Raw genomic sequence first — 17,828 nt, 5'->3', positions numbered from 1 at the left:
CCCAGCGTATCGCTCATGATAGGAAAGAGCAGACTCACTCACTGATGTAAAGTAGGCTTCCATCCACCCTAGCACCCCAAAAGGCAACAGTAATGAAGAGGGGAGGGCGCCCTTAAAACAGCATCCAGCATCCAACGCCGATCTCCTCCAGTGGACACTTTTCCCACTCAGAGTTGTCAGCGTGTTTAATGACTATGAAGGTACGTGATTCAGCAATTCCTTAATGACAGCCGCGGTAATAAAGGGTTGATCCGGGTCTGTATGTACAGCTTACTCAAATCCACACTTTCTCTTCATCTAGACAGATGCTATAATAGGAACCGTGAAACTGGGCCTTTCAGTCATTCGGGGGTGAAGTGCCTTGTAGACAACCCCACGTACCGCCCCCCTTAACTTCAAAGCCATCTTCCCTCCAGGCTGGTTCAGGCAATATCTTTTGCGTTCCAGTTTCACCAAAGGAGGGTGACACTGGGCACACAGGTGTAGGTGAATGCAAAAGCTCCCAGGAGGTTTGGGTGGAGGAGAGAAGGCGGAGAGGAGATGGGACATCTCCTTTAAAACTTGCTACCCCCTGAGGAATGTAAGTCCCGGGGCCAAATGCTGTTGGGCTGGGAAGGGCTGCAAGAACCCTGCTAGTCTTTCTGGTCAGAGCCTGTAGTCTCTGGTGACAGGGCTATAGATGTGATGCCACCACCTTCCCGAGATGGTCAGTGCCCTCTTTGTGGCTGGGGATGAGTGGAATATTGCCGGCCGTATCAGTAAACGAAGGATGTCACAGTCATCAGCGATTGCAGCCACAGCCGGTGGTGAGCCGGTGAGCCCTGAGGGAACTCAGGAAGGAAAGAATGCCTGCCATCTGGCCGCCATCAGACTGCAGCCATTCCCTACCATGAGCCCTGAGGACACTCAGGATGGGAACACACAGGATACTGGCCCCAGAGAGCTGAAGGAGTGATTTCAGCGAGCCCAGACTCTTGCATCTTCCCATACATAGAAAAGCGCCAAGTTAAATTCCTTAACTTGGGATATCTGGTTTTCTTCAATGAACAATAATCTTTTGACATTCCTGACTACCTCTCCTTTGTTGCAAAACTTCTGTATAAGCTGGCTCCCCCCTCGCTTCCTGGGAGAAGTTCTCTCAGGGTTACTTCAGATGCTGCCTCCCGGGCTTCAAGTCCTAAACTTTCCCGCCAAATAAAACATAACTCTCAACTTTTAGGTTGTGAATATTTTTTTTAAGTCAACAGATTATTTCTTAGCTTTTCAGGAGAAGGGGGAGGCCTGGACGCACTGTAATGAACACTTGCCGTGTTCATGTTACAGAGAACGCCCGAGTAGCGGTAAATGTCCACAGCATAATGGCATCTCCTCTGCCTTTCCCTCACAAAAGAGGGGTTTGGCGTCTAAATCCATTACTGGGGGATGGGGGCAAAATTTTTTCTTTTTTTTTGGCTGGGCCGCATGGCTTGCAGGATCAGAGTTCCTTGACCAGGGATTGAACCTGGGCCCGGGGCAGTGAAAGCCAGGAGTCCTAACCACTGGACCACCAGGGAATTCCCCCAAAGTTTTTATAATGTTTGATTTTTATTTCTGCTTGTAATTTATCGAAGTGGAATGTGGAATTGCTGTTGCCTGATGAAGGAGAGGACAGAAGCACATGTATCGTCAGGAGTTGTAAGAAATTTATTGGAAAAAAGGGAAGGCAATCCCCTCTTCCCCATCAGTGGGTGTCTACAGGCCTAATGGTGCAGACATGATGAAAGGCAGGGGCAGTGGTCGTAGAGGATGCTTTTCTAAGTGACATGTAAATAGACCACGTGATTGTGCTGGAGTGAAGAATGGTCACCTGGGAACCCTACTATTAGGCCTACAGAGTGAAATAGGAATAGCTTTATGGTCCTAGCGAAGGTCCTCAGATGCTGAGGTTAACCAACCCACAACCCACTGCCCCCGGCCCAGGGAGGAGAAAGGGCAGCGGTTCTGGCCTCTACAGATGGGCAGGCAGCTGAGACCGCTGAATCAGGGGTGAACTTCCGCTGGGACAGAGGGAGGCCTGAAGCTGTGTCATCTCGTCATCAGGTGTCCTTAGTCTCACGTGGACCCCCTGCATCCCTCATGTGTAGATCTGGTGATGAAACAAAGTGGCAGTGAGACAGCTGACAACCTGGTCGGCATCCCCCAGTCCCATCCTGGACAGGCTTTGCGGCCCAGCCTGTCTGCCCTTCTGACCTTCATACTTTCTGAACCTCTTCTAAAAGGAGACACAAGACTCATTTTGGTCTGAAGGACGTATGCCTCAAAAAAACCTTCTTTTATTCAAACAACAGTTACAAATACTTCACTTGGCTTCTGGGTCCCCTCTGCCCATGCTCCAGCTCAGAGTCAACGGATGCAGCACTTGGCTTTTCCACTGTAACAGGTGCCTTCAATCCTGTTGAAGAGCGGGCAGGGGGAGAAGTTGCAGGTCCCCCCTTTCTTGACACATTTGTAGTGGTCGGACCTCTGGCCGAGACCCGTAAGCAGGTTAACACCTATGAGAAGGGAAAGAGAGCACTTCAAACTCCGGGCTTGCAGCCACAGGGACTTCAGAACACTCGGTGAAAGCAGAACAGACCACCCTTTGCAAAGCACGTCACAGGGGTTTCCCTTCCAAGAGCTTTGCACTCAGTTGATCTGTGAGGCTGCTCATGAAATAAGGCATCTAAAGAGACCCCTCCATCCGAGGTCTATGCCAGCTGTAGCCATACAAAAGCCAGGGATGAACAGCAGGGTTCTGAGTGGGCTTTCTCCTGCCCAGGGAGCTTTGGTTTACAGGGAATTCACGTTAGTCCCCAAATAGGTATTCGACCACTTTGTACTGTTGCCATCCTCCGTTTCAGAAATGCAGAAGCATCTTTCTAATTCCAGGAGCATTCCTGAACTTTCCTTTTACTCCTGTGCTGTTTAGTTACATCATTCCCTCCAGCTTGAATCCCTGCCCACGCCCCCCCCCACCTCCCCATCACCATGTCTGCTGCAATCTGTGATCCTTTAATGTCAGGTTAAAATTATAGCTACTCTAGGGCTTCCCTGGTGGCGCAGTGGTTGAGAATCCGCCTGCCAATGCAGGGGACACGGGTTCAAGCCCTGGTCTGGGAAGATCCCACATGCCGTAGAGCAATTAGGCCCATGAGCCACAACTACTGAGCCTGCGCATCTGGAGCCTGTGCTCCGCAACAAGAGAGGCTGCGATAGTGAGAGGCCCGCGCACCGCGATGAACAGTGGCCCCCGCTTGCCGCAACTAGAGAAAGCCCTCGCACAGAAACGAAGACCCAACACAGCCAAAAATAAATAAATTAATTAATTAATTAAAAAAAAAAAAGATTGAGCCCTTAAGAAGTAAGACAGGTGTAGGGGAAGAAAAAATTTTAAAAAAAATATATAGCTACTCTATAAAGCTTTCATCATTTTCCCAGTTGGAATTTATTTTGTCTTCCTCCCCGTCACAGAATCTCATAATTTGAAGACCTCTAGACTCATCTTCCTCTGTATCCAACAGAAAAAGCTGCCCTCTGATACCCCTGGCAAGCGGCTATGTAGCCATTGTTTTGTGTCTCTCTGTTGGCAGGTGTTATGGCCTGAAACCCCCCCCAATGTCCCCGCCCCCCCAAATCATAGTTGAAGCCCTAAGCCCCCGAGGACCTCAGAATGTGACTGTATTTGGAGATGGGGCCTTTAAAGAGCTGACTGTGGTTAAACGAAGTATATGGGTGATCACTAATCAATAGTGTCCTTATAAGAAGAGGAAATTTGGACACACAAAGGGACATGAGTGATGTGTGAGCACAAAAGGAAAGGCCATGTGAGGACAGAAGGCGGCCCTCTGTCAGCCGAGGAGAGAGGCGTCGGGAGAAACCAAACCAACACCTTGATCTTGAACTTCTACCATCCAGAACTATGAGAAAAAAGCGTCTGTTGTTTTAAGCCGCCCACACTAGAGCAGACCTAGGTGACTAATGCAGCAGGCCATTGTCACCCTAGGAGACAGGCATTCTAATCTCTGCCTGCTGGACACTTGGTGTTCCTACTGATGGAAATTGTCCTCTCAGTAACTTCCAGCTAGTGGTGTTTTCCTGCTTTATACAGACAAGTCTAATCACTCTTTCAGAAGGCTGTCCCATTTTCAGTCATTCTACTGCCTTAAAAGTCTTCTTTTTCTCATTTTTCTCAGTGTCTAGTTTCCAGACACTTCACAACCCTGTTCATTCTCCTCTGGATGTGTTCAGTTCATGGATAGACTTCCTTAAGTTTGAGGCCCGGAATAAACACAAAATACCTTAGATGTGTCCCATCTACCAAGAGCAAAAGAGGCTTCATCTCGTTTTGTTCACTACAGAGCTGTGCTGTGCAATGTGGTGGCCACCAGCTGCGTGTGGTGATTTACATTTTAATTAATCGAAACTACATCACCCACATTGCGAGTGCTTGATGGCCACATGTAGCTAGTGGTTACTGCATTGGACCATGCAGCGGTAGAATATTTCCATCATCACAGAACATCTCATTGGACTGTGTTGCCATGGAGATGGAAGGACATTGAGAGACATGCTGGTCCCACTGTCCCAGGGAAGCATCTTAGGCCAAGGCCACTCAGTTGCTCACACAAAACACAGTCTCCTGATCTCCAGCCTGTATTCTTTCTATACATTATATTGATTCCTGCCGATGCTGTTCAAGATTGTTCCAGGTTTTAAAAGCCTCACCATGGGGCTTCCCTGGTGGCGCAGTGGTTGAGAATCTGCCTGCCAATGCAGGGGACACAGGTTCGAGCCCTGGTCTGGGAGGATCCCACATGCCGCGGAGCAACTAGGCCCATGAGCCACAATTACTGAGCCTGCGTGTCTGGAGCCTGTGCTCCGTAACAAGAGAGGCCACGATAGTGAGAGGCCCACGCACTGCGATGAAGAGTGGCCCCCACTTGCCGCAACTGGAGAAGGCCCTCGCACAGAAACGAAGACCCAACACAGCCATAAATAAATAAATAAATAATTAATTTTAAAAAAAATAATAAAAGCCTCACCACAATATCGACCTCCAGTAAGATCATAGTCAACTAGACTCTCTAAATCTCCAGTTCCAGCTTTTTTTGCTCTTCATTGGAAGATGTCAGAGCTGGAAAGATACTCAGTCCAACCCCTGCTGCAAGATTGAATCCCTCCTTCAGTACGTCCTCCAAGTGATCGTTATTAGGAAGATGGATCAAGCTAATAAATGTGAAAGCCCTTTGAGATCAGAAGGTCTACACTTTCTTTTTCTTGTTGTTGGGGTGTGTGTGTGTGTGTGTGTGTGTATTTATACCAACATTTAAATATATGTATATTTAATGTTATATTTACCCTTCCTTTTGTTGGGTAAACAGAGGAGACCCAAATACAACTAACTGTGGCTTTTTAGAGCCCAGATGGACCTCAGAGCTCAACTACTTCAACCTCTCTGTGATTCTCTCCCTAGATGAAGAAGCTGAGGTCTGGCGATGCCCCCCAGGGCATGCCGTTGGCCACAGGCAGAGCCAGGACCAGAGGTAGTACCATGACCCCCACCAGTTCTCACTCCACCTCTCTGCTAGTGAATTATGGTGTCACCACACTCAGTGGGAACTCATTTCTGGCATTATCTTTGAGGATCTAGTACATTATAGGACCCAGAAGAAATAGCAACATATTTAATGTCAGGGTACTTTGGTTACATTCCTTGTTCTAGAATGAATTTGTGTGATTTTTAGCAAAGCACTCAAACTTTCTGAGCCCCAGCTTCTCAAGTTTAAAATTGAGGAGACTAGATTATGTGATCTCATCCATTTCTAAGATTCTGAAGCTGGTCATCTTTCCTTGGGTGGGGAACTAACACATTTATGGTTGCATTTAATCCTCCAAGGAATGTATCACTTTTTCCTAACTTACAGACAGGGAAACTGAGGCCCAGGGAGATTAAATGTTCCCATAATCTAATAAGCCAATGATTATATTATCTTAATAGATGCAGAAAGATATTGGAAAAAAAATCAACATTGATTCATGATAAAAAAAAAAAGCTCCTAGCAAATAAGAAACTGGAGGAAACTTCCCTAATCTGATAAAGAGTACCTACAGAAGCCTACAACATACAGTACACTTCATGGTCAAGTATTGAAAACATTCCATGAGATTGGCAATCAGACCAGCATAACTGCTGTTGTCATTACCATTCTACATTGTACTTAAAGTACTGGTCAGGGGGATAAGATAAAAAATAAAATAAAAGGTTCAAGGGTTGGAAAGGAAGAAATAAAATTGTCTCTATTTGCAGACATTATGATTATATGTAGGCAATCCAAAAAGAATGAACAAGCAAATTTGCTGAGATCAACATACAAAAAAGAAAAAAGAAAAAAATGAATTTTACTTCTGTATATTAGCAACCAACAGAAAAAAGGAAATAAAATAAAAACATCATATAAAAGAGCATAAAATATGCCTAGTTATAAATCTAAGAAATTATGTGCAATACCTCTATCTATAAAGAATACAGTATTTTTTTGAATTTAAAGAGGCCCTAAATAAGTAGAAATACTATGTTTAAGCATTGGAGGATTAATTATTTTTAAAATGTTAATTTTCCCCAAATTAAGCTGCAGATTTAACCCAATACCATAAAATCCCAAGAGATTCTTTCAGTGAAACTTGATGAGCTGATTCTAAAATATATATGGAAATTCCAAAGACCAAGAATAGTCAAGACACTCAGAGAAAAGAAGGCGGGAGAATTTGCTTTACTGGATTTTGAGACTAATTACAGAGCCACTGTAATTAGACAGTGTGGTGAGAATACAAGGGCAGACAAATACATAAGTAGGACAGCAGAAAGAGATACATGCATATATGGAGAGTTGAAGTAGAAAAACAGTGGCTCAGCAGAACAGTGGAGAAAAATGGTCTTCTCAGTGGTTGGTTCTGAGACAACTGGATATTCATAGTGGAAAAAAACCCCTTTACCCTTAGCTCGGACCATACATGCACACTAAAAACCACTGCCAGATGGTTATAAGCCTAAATGTAAAAGGAAAACAGTAAGCCCCCAGAAAACAGCACTGAACACTTTCTTCGTGCCTTTGGGGTAAAAAAAGATTTCTTAAGGTACAAAAGCACTAACCCTAAAGGAAAAGATATGACACATTTAACCATATGAAAATAATGTGGAAAACCTCTGCTTAAGGAAAGTTTCCATTGAGAGAGTGAAAAATTAAGGCACAAGGTAGGAGAAGATACTTCTAATGCTTACAACCAACAAAGAGCTTCTATGCAGAATATATAAAGAACTACTAGAAATCATTAAGAAAAGACAGATGATCTGATAGAAAATATGTGCAGAAGACAAATAGGTACTTCACAAAAGATATCCAAGTGGCCAGTAATTATACACAAAAGTACTCAACTTATTATTTATCAGGGAAATGCAAATTAAATCGCCAATGCTATGCCACTACCCTCACCAGACGGCTAAAATTTTTAAATGATTGACATTATCAAGTGTTGACATGGATATGGAAGAACAGGTACTTTCATTCATTGGTTGTCGGAGTATAAATTGATATATACGCTTTTGGAGAACAGTTTGGCATTATTCATAAAAATTCAGTAGTATAAGCATATGCTACGACCCAGCAATGCCACCACCTCTTGATACGTAGTCAGTTGAAACGTATGCACAAACCCAGCTATATTATTCAGCATGAATGTTAACATGGTAAAACTATAAGAAATATGGGAAGTTATGACCATAAAAGTCAAGTGATGATCGCTTTTGGGGGAAGGAGGGATTTGTGACTGAGAAGCCTGGAGGAGAGCCTCTTAGGTGCTGGCCAAGTTCTAGTTCTTGACTCACATTGTGGTTACAGGAGTGCTTGTTTTATAATAATTCATTAAATTATACATTCAAGTTTTATGTACTTTCCTGGATACATGTTATATTTTACAACTAAAAATTTTAAAAATAACAGTTGCTTTTGAAAAGGTCTTCTGTGTATTCCTAGCACTGTGGGCCTCCTGTGCTATGTGCAGCTTCCTACACTCTCTCCCATCACTGCCTTGGTCCGTTTCCGTCCACTCCCCGGGCATGCGAGCCCCTTGGATGACTCACAGCCCCGCTCTTCTCCTCCCCTTTCCCAAGAATGATAGTACTTCTCTAGACTTGCGCTTATTCTTATCTTGGTCCTTATTCAGCTGGTCTGAGAAATACAGTCCAGCACATCATGTGGCGGCTTCTGGAGCGCCATGAACCAGAGGAACATGGTAAAGAGGGAACTCGCTTATAGGTGAGAATGAAGGATGAGAAGGGGTGAAGGGAGCGGGCCTGTTAGGAAAGCAGGCTTGTTGTACCAGCTTCTATGCTTGCAGCGAAAAGAGAGACTCTCAAATACTACACAGTTATTAGGCCAATTATAGCTGGACTCTTAATAATCCCACCCAAGTGCAACTACACCACCAACTGTTTTTTAAGTCAACTGTAATAATAGGTGTTGGCTGAATGAAGGGCTATTGTGATTAAGTAGCAGGAAATTAACTAGAAAATAAGTACCAATGGGTCAGTCCCAGAAGAAAATGAGAGGAAGAAAGTTCATGGCCGTGAACACAGGAGAGGCTTGGCTGTTACGGAGTCATCAGGAAATAAATCTGCCTGAGGGGCATGGACAGCTGTCCATGCTGCCGAGATGGGACGTAGCCTGTGCGGGTCAGATGGTGGAGGTTCAAGGAAAAGGGCAGGTGAAAAAGGCTATAGAGAAGAAGATACACTGGAAACATAGGGGGATCTTTGCACTTTACATAAATGAGCCACGAAAATAAAATTTCTTAAAGAAATCTTTAAGAAATTAACGAATCTCTCTTTCAGAGAGACAGGAGTGGGGGGCTCTGAGACGGGGAGTGTGGTCCTCAGGCCATGGGCAGTGGACCCTGTCCCCCGGCCCTCTCCTCTGAAGTTGGATTGACAGTATACAGTTGGAGGTGCAAGTGAAGTTTTGGAACAACGTCAGAAGGGAAAATGGGGGAGCTTTTGACTAAAATACAAATTTCTTGTACTAAAAGACCACCAGGCTAAAGCGGAGTGAAGTGCCGAAACGACAAGGGTTTTGGAGAAGAAGAGGCCTGAGCTCCACCCCTGCCGGGACCCCTACCCGCTGCCCTGGAGGACCGCACTGCACAAGCAGCAGAAAAGCACAGGCGTGGAGAAAGTCAGCAGACAGAGCAGGGTTGACGGGACCCACGGATCTGAGATGTGAGGGGAGCAGACGCAGACACAGATCTGCAGGAGCCAGAGCGCAACCCCGATTTTCCAGTGCTGGCCGTGGAGTCCCTCCCACACCTGTGGGGACGCATAAAGGGACTTGTCCGTGGGAAGCGACGTGAGACTGGTCGTCTCGGAACGTGGGCCTGGGCAAGTCAGCTGGGCCCTTTCCCGAGTCAGGACAAGGTGGCTGGTTGGCAGTGTGACAGGGGAGGGGCTGCCCGCGAGTGAGTGGGTTCCCTCCCATTGGGGACGTTAAGACAGAGGCTGCTTTGCCCACTTAGGAGAGGTGCTGGTGGCTCAGGCGGTCAGTGGAGGCCACAGAGGCTGCTTTGCCCACTTAGGAGAGGTGCTGGTGGCTCAGGCGGTCAGTGGAGGCCACAGAGGGTCGGACTTCACCTCTGTGGATCTTTTCAAGCTATCTGGGGAAGAAGTCAAATATATAGAAGCCACTCCTGCAAAACAAATAACAGAACTCCAAACCAAATGAAAACTCAGGGGCCCCCTTCCACAGACGGGTCACCCATGACGTCCCTGTTCCTAGAAACGCTTGCTGGCCACTGGCAACCAGTGCCTCCTATTAAGTTCATGAAAGCTTTAAGTCACTTCCATCTAGATTATCCTTAGGATGAATCGATTTGCTAGTGACATATCCAGAGGTCTTTGGGAGGTGTGGGAAAAGAATATAGGAGTTCGAGTCAGAGCTGAATTCGAGTCCTTGGTATTCGCGGGCTGAGTCTTTGAAAAGTCAGCCTCTCTGAGATTCCCTGCAAAAACCACCTCTAACGTGGGGATAAGAGTCGTCCCTGCATGACGGATGCAGATGCTGGGGACACTTAGATGTTTTCGGAGTTGCTCGTGGCACTATGAATGCCATAGCCGGTGCTGTGTGACCGGCGTTTCTGAGGATGACTTTCCCCCGCATTGCTAATCGGGTGCCTCTGTCAGGTCTGCATCGTCGTCGTCGTCGTAGGAGTCAGGGGCTTGTGTCTGAGGCACCGGGGAGCGTGTTTTTCCGGACGGGACCCGAGGCCTTAGCAGGCACATTCCGGGTGCTGTTGCCAGAGTTCTGAGAGTTGGAAGGTATTCGGGCCAGCAGGTCAGGGTGAGGCTTAGAGTAGACGCTCAGGTGTGAGCAAGGCCAGGTCGAGAGCCAGGGTCACAGGACCTTGGGCTGGGACTTGTTTTGCCTCATCCATCACTTGAAAGGTGAGGAAACAGAGGCCCAGACTCCCGGGAATGCACGTGGTATCGGTGTCCGGAGGGAAAGGAAAGAAGGGGACTGAGGATTGGGCCGTGACTCTATCAGCGGCATTAATTTTGGTTAACTTGCTGAGCACCCAGGCAAAAGCGCCGCTGCGGGCCCTGTTTACAGGAAGAACGTCCTCGCTGTCCCCTTGTATCTGCTTTCCTCTCCTCTGATCGACCTCCACGTGGCAGCAAACCAGTCTCTTTTTTTTTTTTTTTTTTTTTTGTTTATTTTTGGCTGCGTTGGGTCTTCGTTGCTGTGCGTGGAGTATCTCTAGTTGCGGTGAGCAGGGGCTGCTCTTCATTGCAGTGTGTGGGCTTCTCATTGTGGTGGCTTCTCTCGTTGCAGAGCACGGGCTCTGGGCGCACGGGCTCAGTAGCTGTGGCACGCAGGCTCAGTAGTTGTGGCTCGCGGGCTCTAGAGCACAGGCTCAGTAGTTGTGGCTCACGGGCTCTAGAGTGCAGGCTCAGTAGTTGTGGCGCACGGGCTTAGTTGCTTTGCGGCATGTGGGATCTTCCCAGACCAGGGCTCGAACCTGTGTCCCCTGCATTGGCAGGCGGATTGTTAACCACCGCGCCACCAGGGAAGCCCAGCAAACCGGTCTCTTAAAGAAGCCGCTTCTGATTCTGTCACTCGCGGGTTTACAACCCCCTGGGGCTCACTCGCACCCAGATGCTTTTCCTGCTGCCTCAGGCCTCGCTGGATCTGCCCCCGCATCACCGTCCCGGCTCCTCTCTGCGGCCTGGCACGCCCTGTGCCTCGAGCGGCCTGCCGTGTTGCAGCTGAGGGCCTGTGAGTCCCTGCTCTGCTACCAGCCACGTGACTCCATTACTGTTATTTACCCAGGAAACGGGGATAATGATTCTTCCTCCCCCACGGGGGCACTGGGAGGGCTAAGCTGAAAGCGAGAGCCATGGTTTTTTATTTCTCTTCATCTCTAGGCTTTCACACCAGCTATCCTTTCCGTCTGGTTTGTCCTTGACTTCTCTCCTTTCACTGGTGTAGTTGATTCAGGGCTGCAAATCCAGCTGCCCACGGCAGCCAGGGGGGTAACACAAATCTGTGAAGCGGGCTGAGGCGAGGCATTAGGGACCGGCGGGGTCTGCAGTGACCTGGGGAGGGAGTCCCGTCTGGAGGCCCAGCCGCTGTTTAGTGGCAGCTCACTGTTGCCGGGTAGGAATGTTGCCACGTCTTTTGTGTTTTTAAGAGAAGATCACATGTACGCACACTGCTGTGTTTAAACTGGACAACCAACAAGGACCCACTGTGTAGTACAGGGAACTCTGCTCAGTATTACGTAACAACCTAAATGGGGAAAGAATTTGAGAAAGAATAGATACATGTATATGTATAACTGAATCACCTTGCTGTACACCTAAAACTAACACAATATTGTTAATCAACTATATTCCAATATAAAATAAAAAGTTTTAAAACTTTTTTAAATTAAAAAAAAAAGAGAAGATAAAAATCAGATTTTTATTTTTGGTGGCATATCCTGACTTTTAAATGTTGGGGGGAAATTAAAAGAAATATTTTTTTGAAAATATCAGGAACACCAAAATGACTTCCAATTTTCCATCACTTAACTTCCTCAAGAAAGCCTTCCTGGCTCCTCAAGACCAGGTCAGCTCTCACTGTCATGCGTTCTCCTAGCATCCTGCACTTAACAGCATTTCACAACACGGTAGCCATTAGTTAAGTAATTATGTAATCGGTTTTCTTGTCCCGCTCTGTTTCTGGAATGTGTAGAGATGAGACCCAGGGCTGTGTTTCCTGGGGCATCCCCTGTTCCCGGGCAACACCTGCCCACAGCAGCTCTTAACCAAACACTCCTTGAATCAGTGAGGGAACAACGTCAACCTGTCTTGATTTCTCAACACCTCAGCTGGGGTCCCATCCAGCTGATGCAGGGACCTGGGTCGCCTTGTCATTGTGACATCATTCTGCATTCACAGAAAGACCATTTGAATAAGATAAAAGTGGGCAACCCATTTTTTTTCTTTTCTGACAGAGATGAAAACTGCTAAAGAGAACGTCAAGTCTTAGGATCTCCTGCAGTGACCACAGAACACTGGTTCCCCCGGGTCACGTGGGCCTCGATTTCCCCACCTGTGAAATGACCCGGTCTAAGGGCTCTTCCAGAAAAGGAGTGAACTGACCCGCGCGGGGGCTCAGGGTTGCTGAGCATCCCCCGCTCCCTCCCTGCAGCAACCCCACAACTGTGCGTCCATTGGGGCGGCCCACGGGCAGGGCGGGTACGGCACGGGCAGCTGCAGCAGCTGTAACAACCACTGCACAGCAGTGAGGACACAATGACCAGAACCGCAACTGGTGCCTGAGGGTAAAGCAGAGAGGAGGTGAGAGCTGCCTGCACTGTGGCCCGGGGGACACAGGCTGGGGACACCTGTGTGTTCCAACGCGGAAGACACTTGGGGCTCCTCCTCCTCATCCGGATAACACACCCAGACAGCAGGACATCCCCCAGAAGACACCTGGGGCTCCCCTTCCCCATCCAGATAACAACACCCAGACAGCACGCCATCCCCCAGAAGACACCTGGGGCTCCCCCTCCCCATCCAGATAACAACACCCAGACAGCACGACATCCCCCAGAAGACACCTGGGGCTCCCCCTCCCCATCCAGATAACACACCCAGACAGCACGACATCCCCCAGAAGACACCTGAGGCTCCCCCTCCCCATCCGGATAACAACACCCAGACAGCACGCCATCCCCCAGAAGACACCTGGGGCTCCCCCTCCCCATCCAGATAACAACACCCAGACAGCACGACATCCCCCAGAAGACACCTGGGGCTCCCCCTCCCCATCCAGATAACACACCCAGACAGCAGGACATCCCCCAGAAGACACCTGGGGCTCCCCCTCCCCATCCGGATAACAACACCCAGACAGCACGACATCCCCCAGAAGACACCTGGGGCTCCCCTTCCCCATCCAGATAACAACACCCAGACAGCACGACATCCCCCAGAAGACACCTGGGGCTCCCCCTCCCCATCCGGATAACACACCCAGACAGCACGACATCCCCCAGAAGACACCTGGGGCTCCTCTCCCCATCCGGATAACAACACCCAGACAGCACGACATCCCCCAGAAGACACCTGGGGCTCCCCCTTCCCATCCAGATAACAACACCCAGACAGCACGACATCCCCCAGAAGACACCTGGGGCTCCCCCTCCCCATCCAGATAACAACACCCAGACAGCACGACATCCCCCAGAAGACACCTGGGGCTCCCCCTCCCCATCCAGATAACAACACCCAGACAGCACGACATCCCCCAGAAGACACCTGGGGCTCCCCCTCCCCATCCGGATAACAACACCCAGACAGCACGACATCCCCCAGAAGACACCTGGGGCTCCCCCTCCCCATCCAGATAACAACACCCAGACAGCACGACATCCCCCAGAAGACACCTGGGGCTCCCCCTCCCCATCCGGATAACAACACCCAGACAGCACGACATCCCCCAGAAGACACCTGGGGCTCCCCCTCCCCATCCGGATAACAACACCCAGACAGCACGACATCCCCCAGAAGACACCTGGGGCTCCCCTTCCCCATCCAGATAACAACACCCAGACAGCACGACATCCCCCAGAAGACACCTGGGGCTCCTCTCCCCATCCGGATAACAACACCCAGACAGCACGACATCCCCCAGAAGACACCTGGGGCTCCCCCTCCCCATCCAGATAACAACACCCAGACAGCACGACATCCCCCAGAATACACCTGGGGCTCCCCCTCCCCATCCAGATAACAACACCCAGACAGCACGACATCCCCCAGAAGACACCTGGGGCTCCCCCTCCCCATCCGGATAACAACACCCAGACAGCACGACATCCCCCAGAAGACACCTGGGGCTCCCCCTCCCCATCCGGATAACAACACCCAGACAGCACGACATCCCCCAGAAGACACCTGGGGCTCCCCTTCCCCATCCAGATAACAACACCCAGACAGCACGACATCCCCCAGAAGACACCTGGGGCTCCTCTCCCCATCCGGATAACAACACCCAGACAGCACGACATCCCCCAGAAGACACCTGGGGCTCCCCCTCCCCATCCAGATAACAACACCCAGACAGCACGACATCCCCCAGAAGACACCTGGGGCTCCCCTTCCCCATCCAGATAACAACACCCAGACAGCACGACATCCCCCAGAAGACACCTGGGGCTCCCCCTCCCCATCCGGATAACACACCCAGACAGCACGACATCCCCCAGAAGACACCTGGGGCTCCTCTCCCCATCCGGATAACAACACCCAGACAGCACGACATCCCCCAGAAGACACCTGGGGCTCCCCCTCCCCATCCAGATAACACACCCAGACAGCACGCCATCCCCCAGAAGACACCTGGGGCTCCCCCTCCCCATCCAGATAACACACCCAGACAGCACGACATCCCCCAGAAGACACCTGGGGCTCCCCTTCCCCATCCAGATAACACACCCAGACAGCACGACATCCCCCAGAAGACACCTGGGGCTCCTCCTCCCCATCCGGATAACAACACCCAGACAGCACGACATCCCCCAGAAGACACCTGGGGCTCCTCCTCCCCATCCAGATAACACACCCAGACAGCACGACATCCCCCAGAAGACACCTGGGGCTCCCCCTTCCCCATCCGGATAACACACCCAGACAGCACGACATCCCCCAGAAGACACCTGGGGCTCCCCTTCCCCATCCGGATAACACACCCAGACAGCACGACATCCCCCAGAAGACACCTGGGGCTCCCCCTCCCCATCCAGACAACAACACCCAGACAGCACGACATCCCCCAGAAGACACCTGGGGCTCCCCCTCCCCATCCGGATAACACACCCAGACAGCACGCCATCCCCCAAAAGACACCTGGGGCTCCCCTTCCCCATCCAGATAACAACACCGAGACAGCACGACATCCCCCAGAAGACACCTGGGGCTCCCCTTCCCCATCCAGATAACACACCCAGACAGCACGACATCCCCCAGAAGACACCTGGGGCTCCCCCTCCCCATCCGGATAACAACACCCAGACAGCACGACATCCCCCAGAAGACACCTGGGGCTCCTCCTCCCCATCCAGATAACACACCCAGACAGCACGACATCCCCCAGAAGACACCTGGGGCTCCCCCTTCCCCATCCGGATAACACACCCAGACAGCACGACATCCCCCAGAAGACACCTGGGGCTCCTCCTCCTCATCCGGATAACACACCCAGACAGCACGACATCCCCCAGAAGACAACTGGGGCTCCCCCTCCCCATCCGGATAACACACCCAGACAGCACGCCATCCCCCAGAAGACACCTGGGGCTCCCCTTCCCCATCGGGATAACAACACCCAGACAGCACGACATCCCTCAGAAGACACCTGGGGCTCCCCTTCCCCATCCAGATAACAACACCCAGACAGCACGACATCCCCCAGAAGACACCTGGGGCTCCCCTTCCCCATCGGGATAACACACCCAGACAGCACGCCATCCCCCAGAAGACACCTGGGGCTCCTCTCCCCATCCGGATAACACACCCAGACAGCACGCCATCCCCCAGAAGACACCTGGGGCTCCCCTTCCCCATCCAGATAACAACACCCAGACAGCACGACATCCCCCAGAAGACACCTGGGGCTCCCCTTCCCCATCCAGATGACAACACCCAGACAGCACGACAATCCCCAGAAGACACCTGGGGCTCCACTTCCCCATCCGGATAACACACCCAGACAGCACGACAATCCCCAGAAGACACCTGGGGCTCCCCCTCCCCATCCGGATAACACACCCAGACAGCACGCCATCCCCCAGAAGACACCTGGGGCTCCCCCTCCCCATCCAGATAACAACACCCAGACAGCACGACATCCCCCAGAAGACACCTGGGGCTCCCCTTCCCCATCCGGATAACAACACCCAGACAGCACGACATCCCCCAGAAGACACCTGGGGCTCCTCCTCCCCATCCAGATAACACACCCAGACAGCACGCCATCCCCCAGAAGACACCTGGGGCTCCACTTCCCCATCCGGATAACAACACCCAGACAGCACGACATCCCCCAGAAGACACCTGGGGCTCCCCTTCCCCATCCGGATAACAACACCCAGACAGCACGACATCCCCCAGAAGACACCTGGGGCTCCTCCTCCCCATCCGGATAACACACCCAGACAGCACGACATCCCCCAGAAGACACCTGGGGCTCCCCCTCCCCATCCGGATAACACACCCAGACAGCACGCCATCCCCCAGAAGACACCTGGGGCTCCCCTTCCCCATCCAGATAACAACACCCAGACAGCATGGCATCCCCCAGAAGACACCTGGGGCTCCTCTCCCCATCCGGATAACACACCCAGACAGCAAGACATCCCCCAGAAGACACCTGGGGCTCCCCTTCCCCATCCGGATAACAACACCCAGACAGCACGCCATCCCCCAGAAGACACCTGGGGCTCCCCTTCCCCATCCGGATAACACACCCAGACAGCACGACATCCCCCAGAAGACACCTGGGGCTCCTCCTCCCCATCCAGACAACAACACCCAGACAGCACGACATCCCCCAGAAGACACCTGGGGCTCCTCTCCCCATCCGGATAACACACCCAGACAGCAAGACATCCCCCAGAAGACACCTGGGGCTCCCCTTCCCCATCCGGATAACAACACCCAGACAGCACGCCATCCCCCAGAAGACACCTGGGGCTCCCCTTCCCCATCCGGATAACACACCCAGACAGCACGCCATCCCCCAGAAGACACCTGGGGCTCCCCCTCCCCATCCAGATAACACACCCAGACAGCACGACATCCCCCAGAAGACACCTGGGGCTCCCCCTCCCCATCCGGATAACACACCCAGACAGCACGCCATCCCCCAGAAGACACCTGGGGCTCCCCCTCCCCATCCGGATAACAACACCCAGACAGCACGACATCCCCCAGAAGACACCTGGGGCTCCCCTTCCCCATCCGGATAACAACACCCAGACAGCACGACATCCCCCAGAAGACACCTGGGGCTCCTCCTCCCCATCCGGATAACACACCCAGACAGCACGACATCCCCCAGAAGACACCTGGGGCTCCCCCTCCCCATCCGGATAACACACCCAGACAGCACGCCATCCCCCAGAAGACACCTGGGGCTCCCCTTCCCCATCCAGATAACAACGCCCAGACAGCATGGCATCCCCCAGAAGACACCTGGGGCTCCTCTCCCCATCCG

The 17,828-nt window shown here is 51.1% G+C and overlaps 1 protein-coding gene across 2 annotated transcripts in view; it reads right to left on the bottom strand.

The window, feature by feature from the left end:
• Positions 1-1,665: 1,665 nt before the first annotated feature.
• Positions 1,666-17,828, bottom strand: part of DEFB1 (defensin beta 1) — a 36,011-nt gene continuing 19,848 nt past the window's right edge. The window contains exons 2-3 of one of the 2 annotated variants that reach the window (XM_007188977.3): positions 2,343-2,531; positions 1,666-2,125 (exon numbers count right to left, since the gene is read on the bottom strand). In XM_007188977.3, the coding sequence (XP_007189039.1) occupies positions 2,383-2,531 (149 nt within the window). In that variant the 3' untranslated portion in view covers positions 1,666-2,125; positions 2,343-2,382. Of the gene's footprint in view, positions 2,126-2,273; positions 2,532-17,828 lie in introns of those variants that run through there. The other variant, XM_057537323.1, reaches the window with a different exon arrangement.

The sequence above is a fragment of the Balaenoptera acutorostrata genome, chromosome 21 (assembly GCF_949987535.1).
Source record: "Balaenoptera acutorostrata chromosome 21, mBalAcu1.1, whole genome shotgun sequence".
NCBI lineage: Eukaryota > Metazoa > Chordata > Mammalia > Artiodactyla > Balaenopteridae > Balaenoptera > Balaenoptera acutorostrata.
This window is presented reverse-complemented; position numbering and strand designations above follow the sequence as displayed.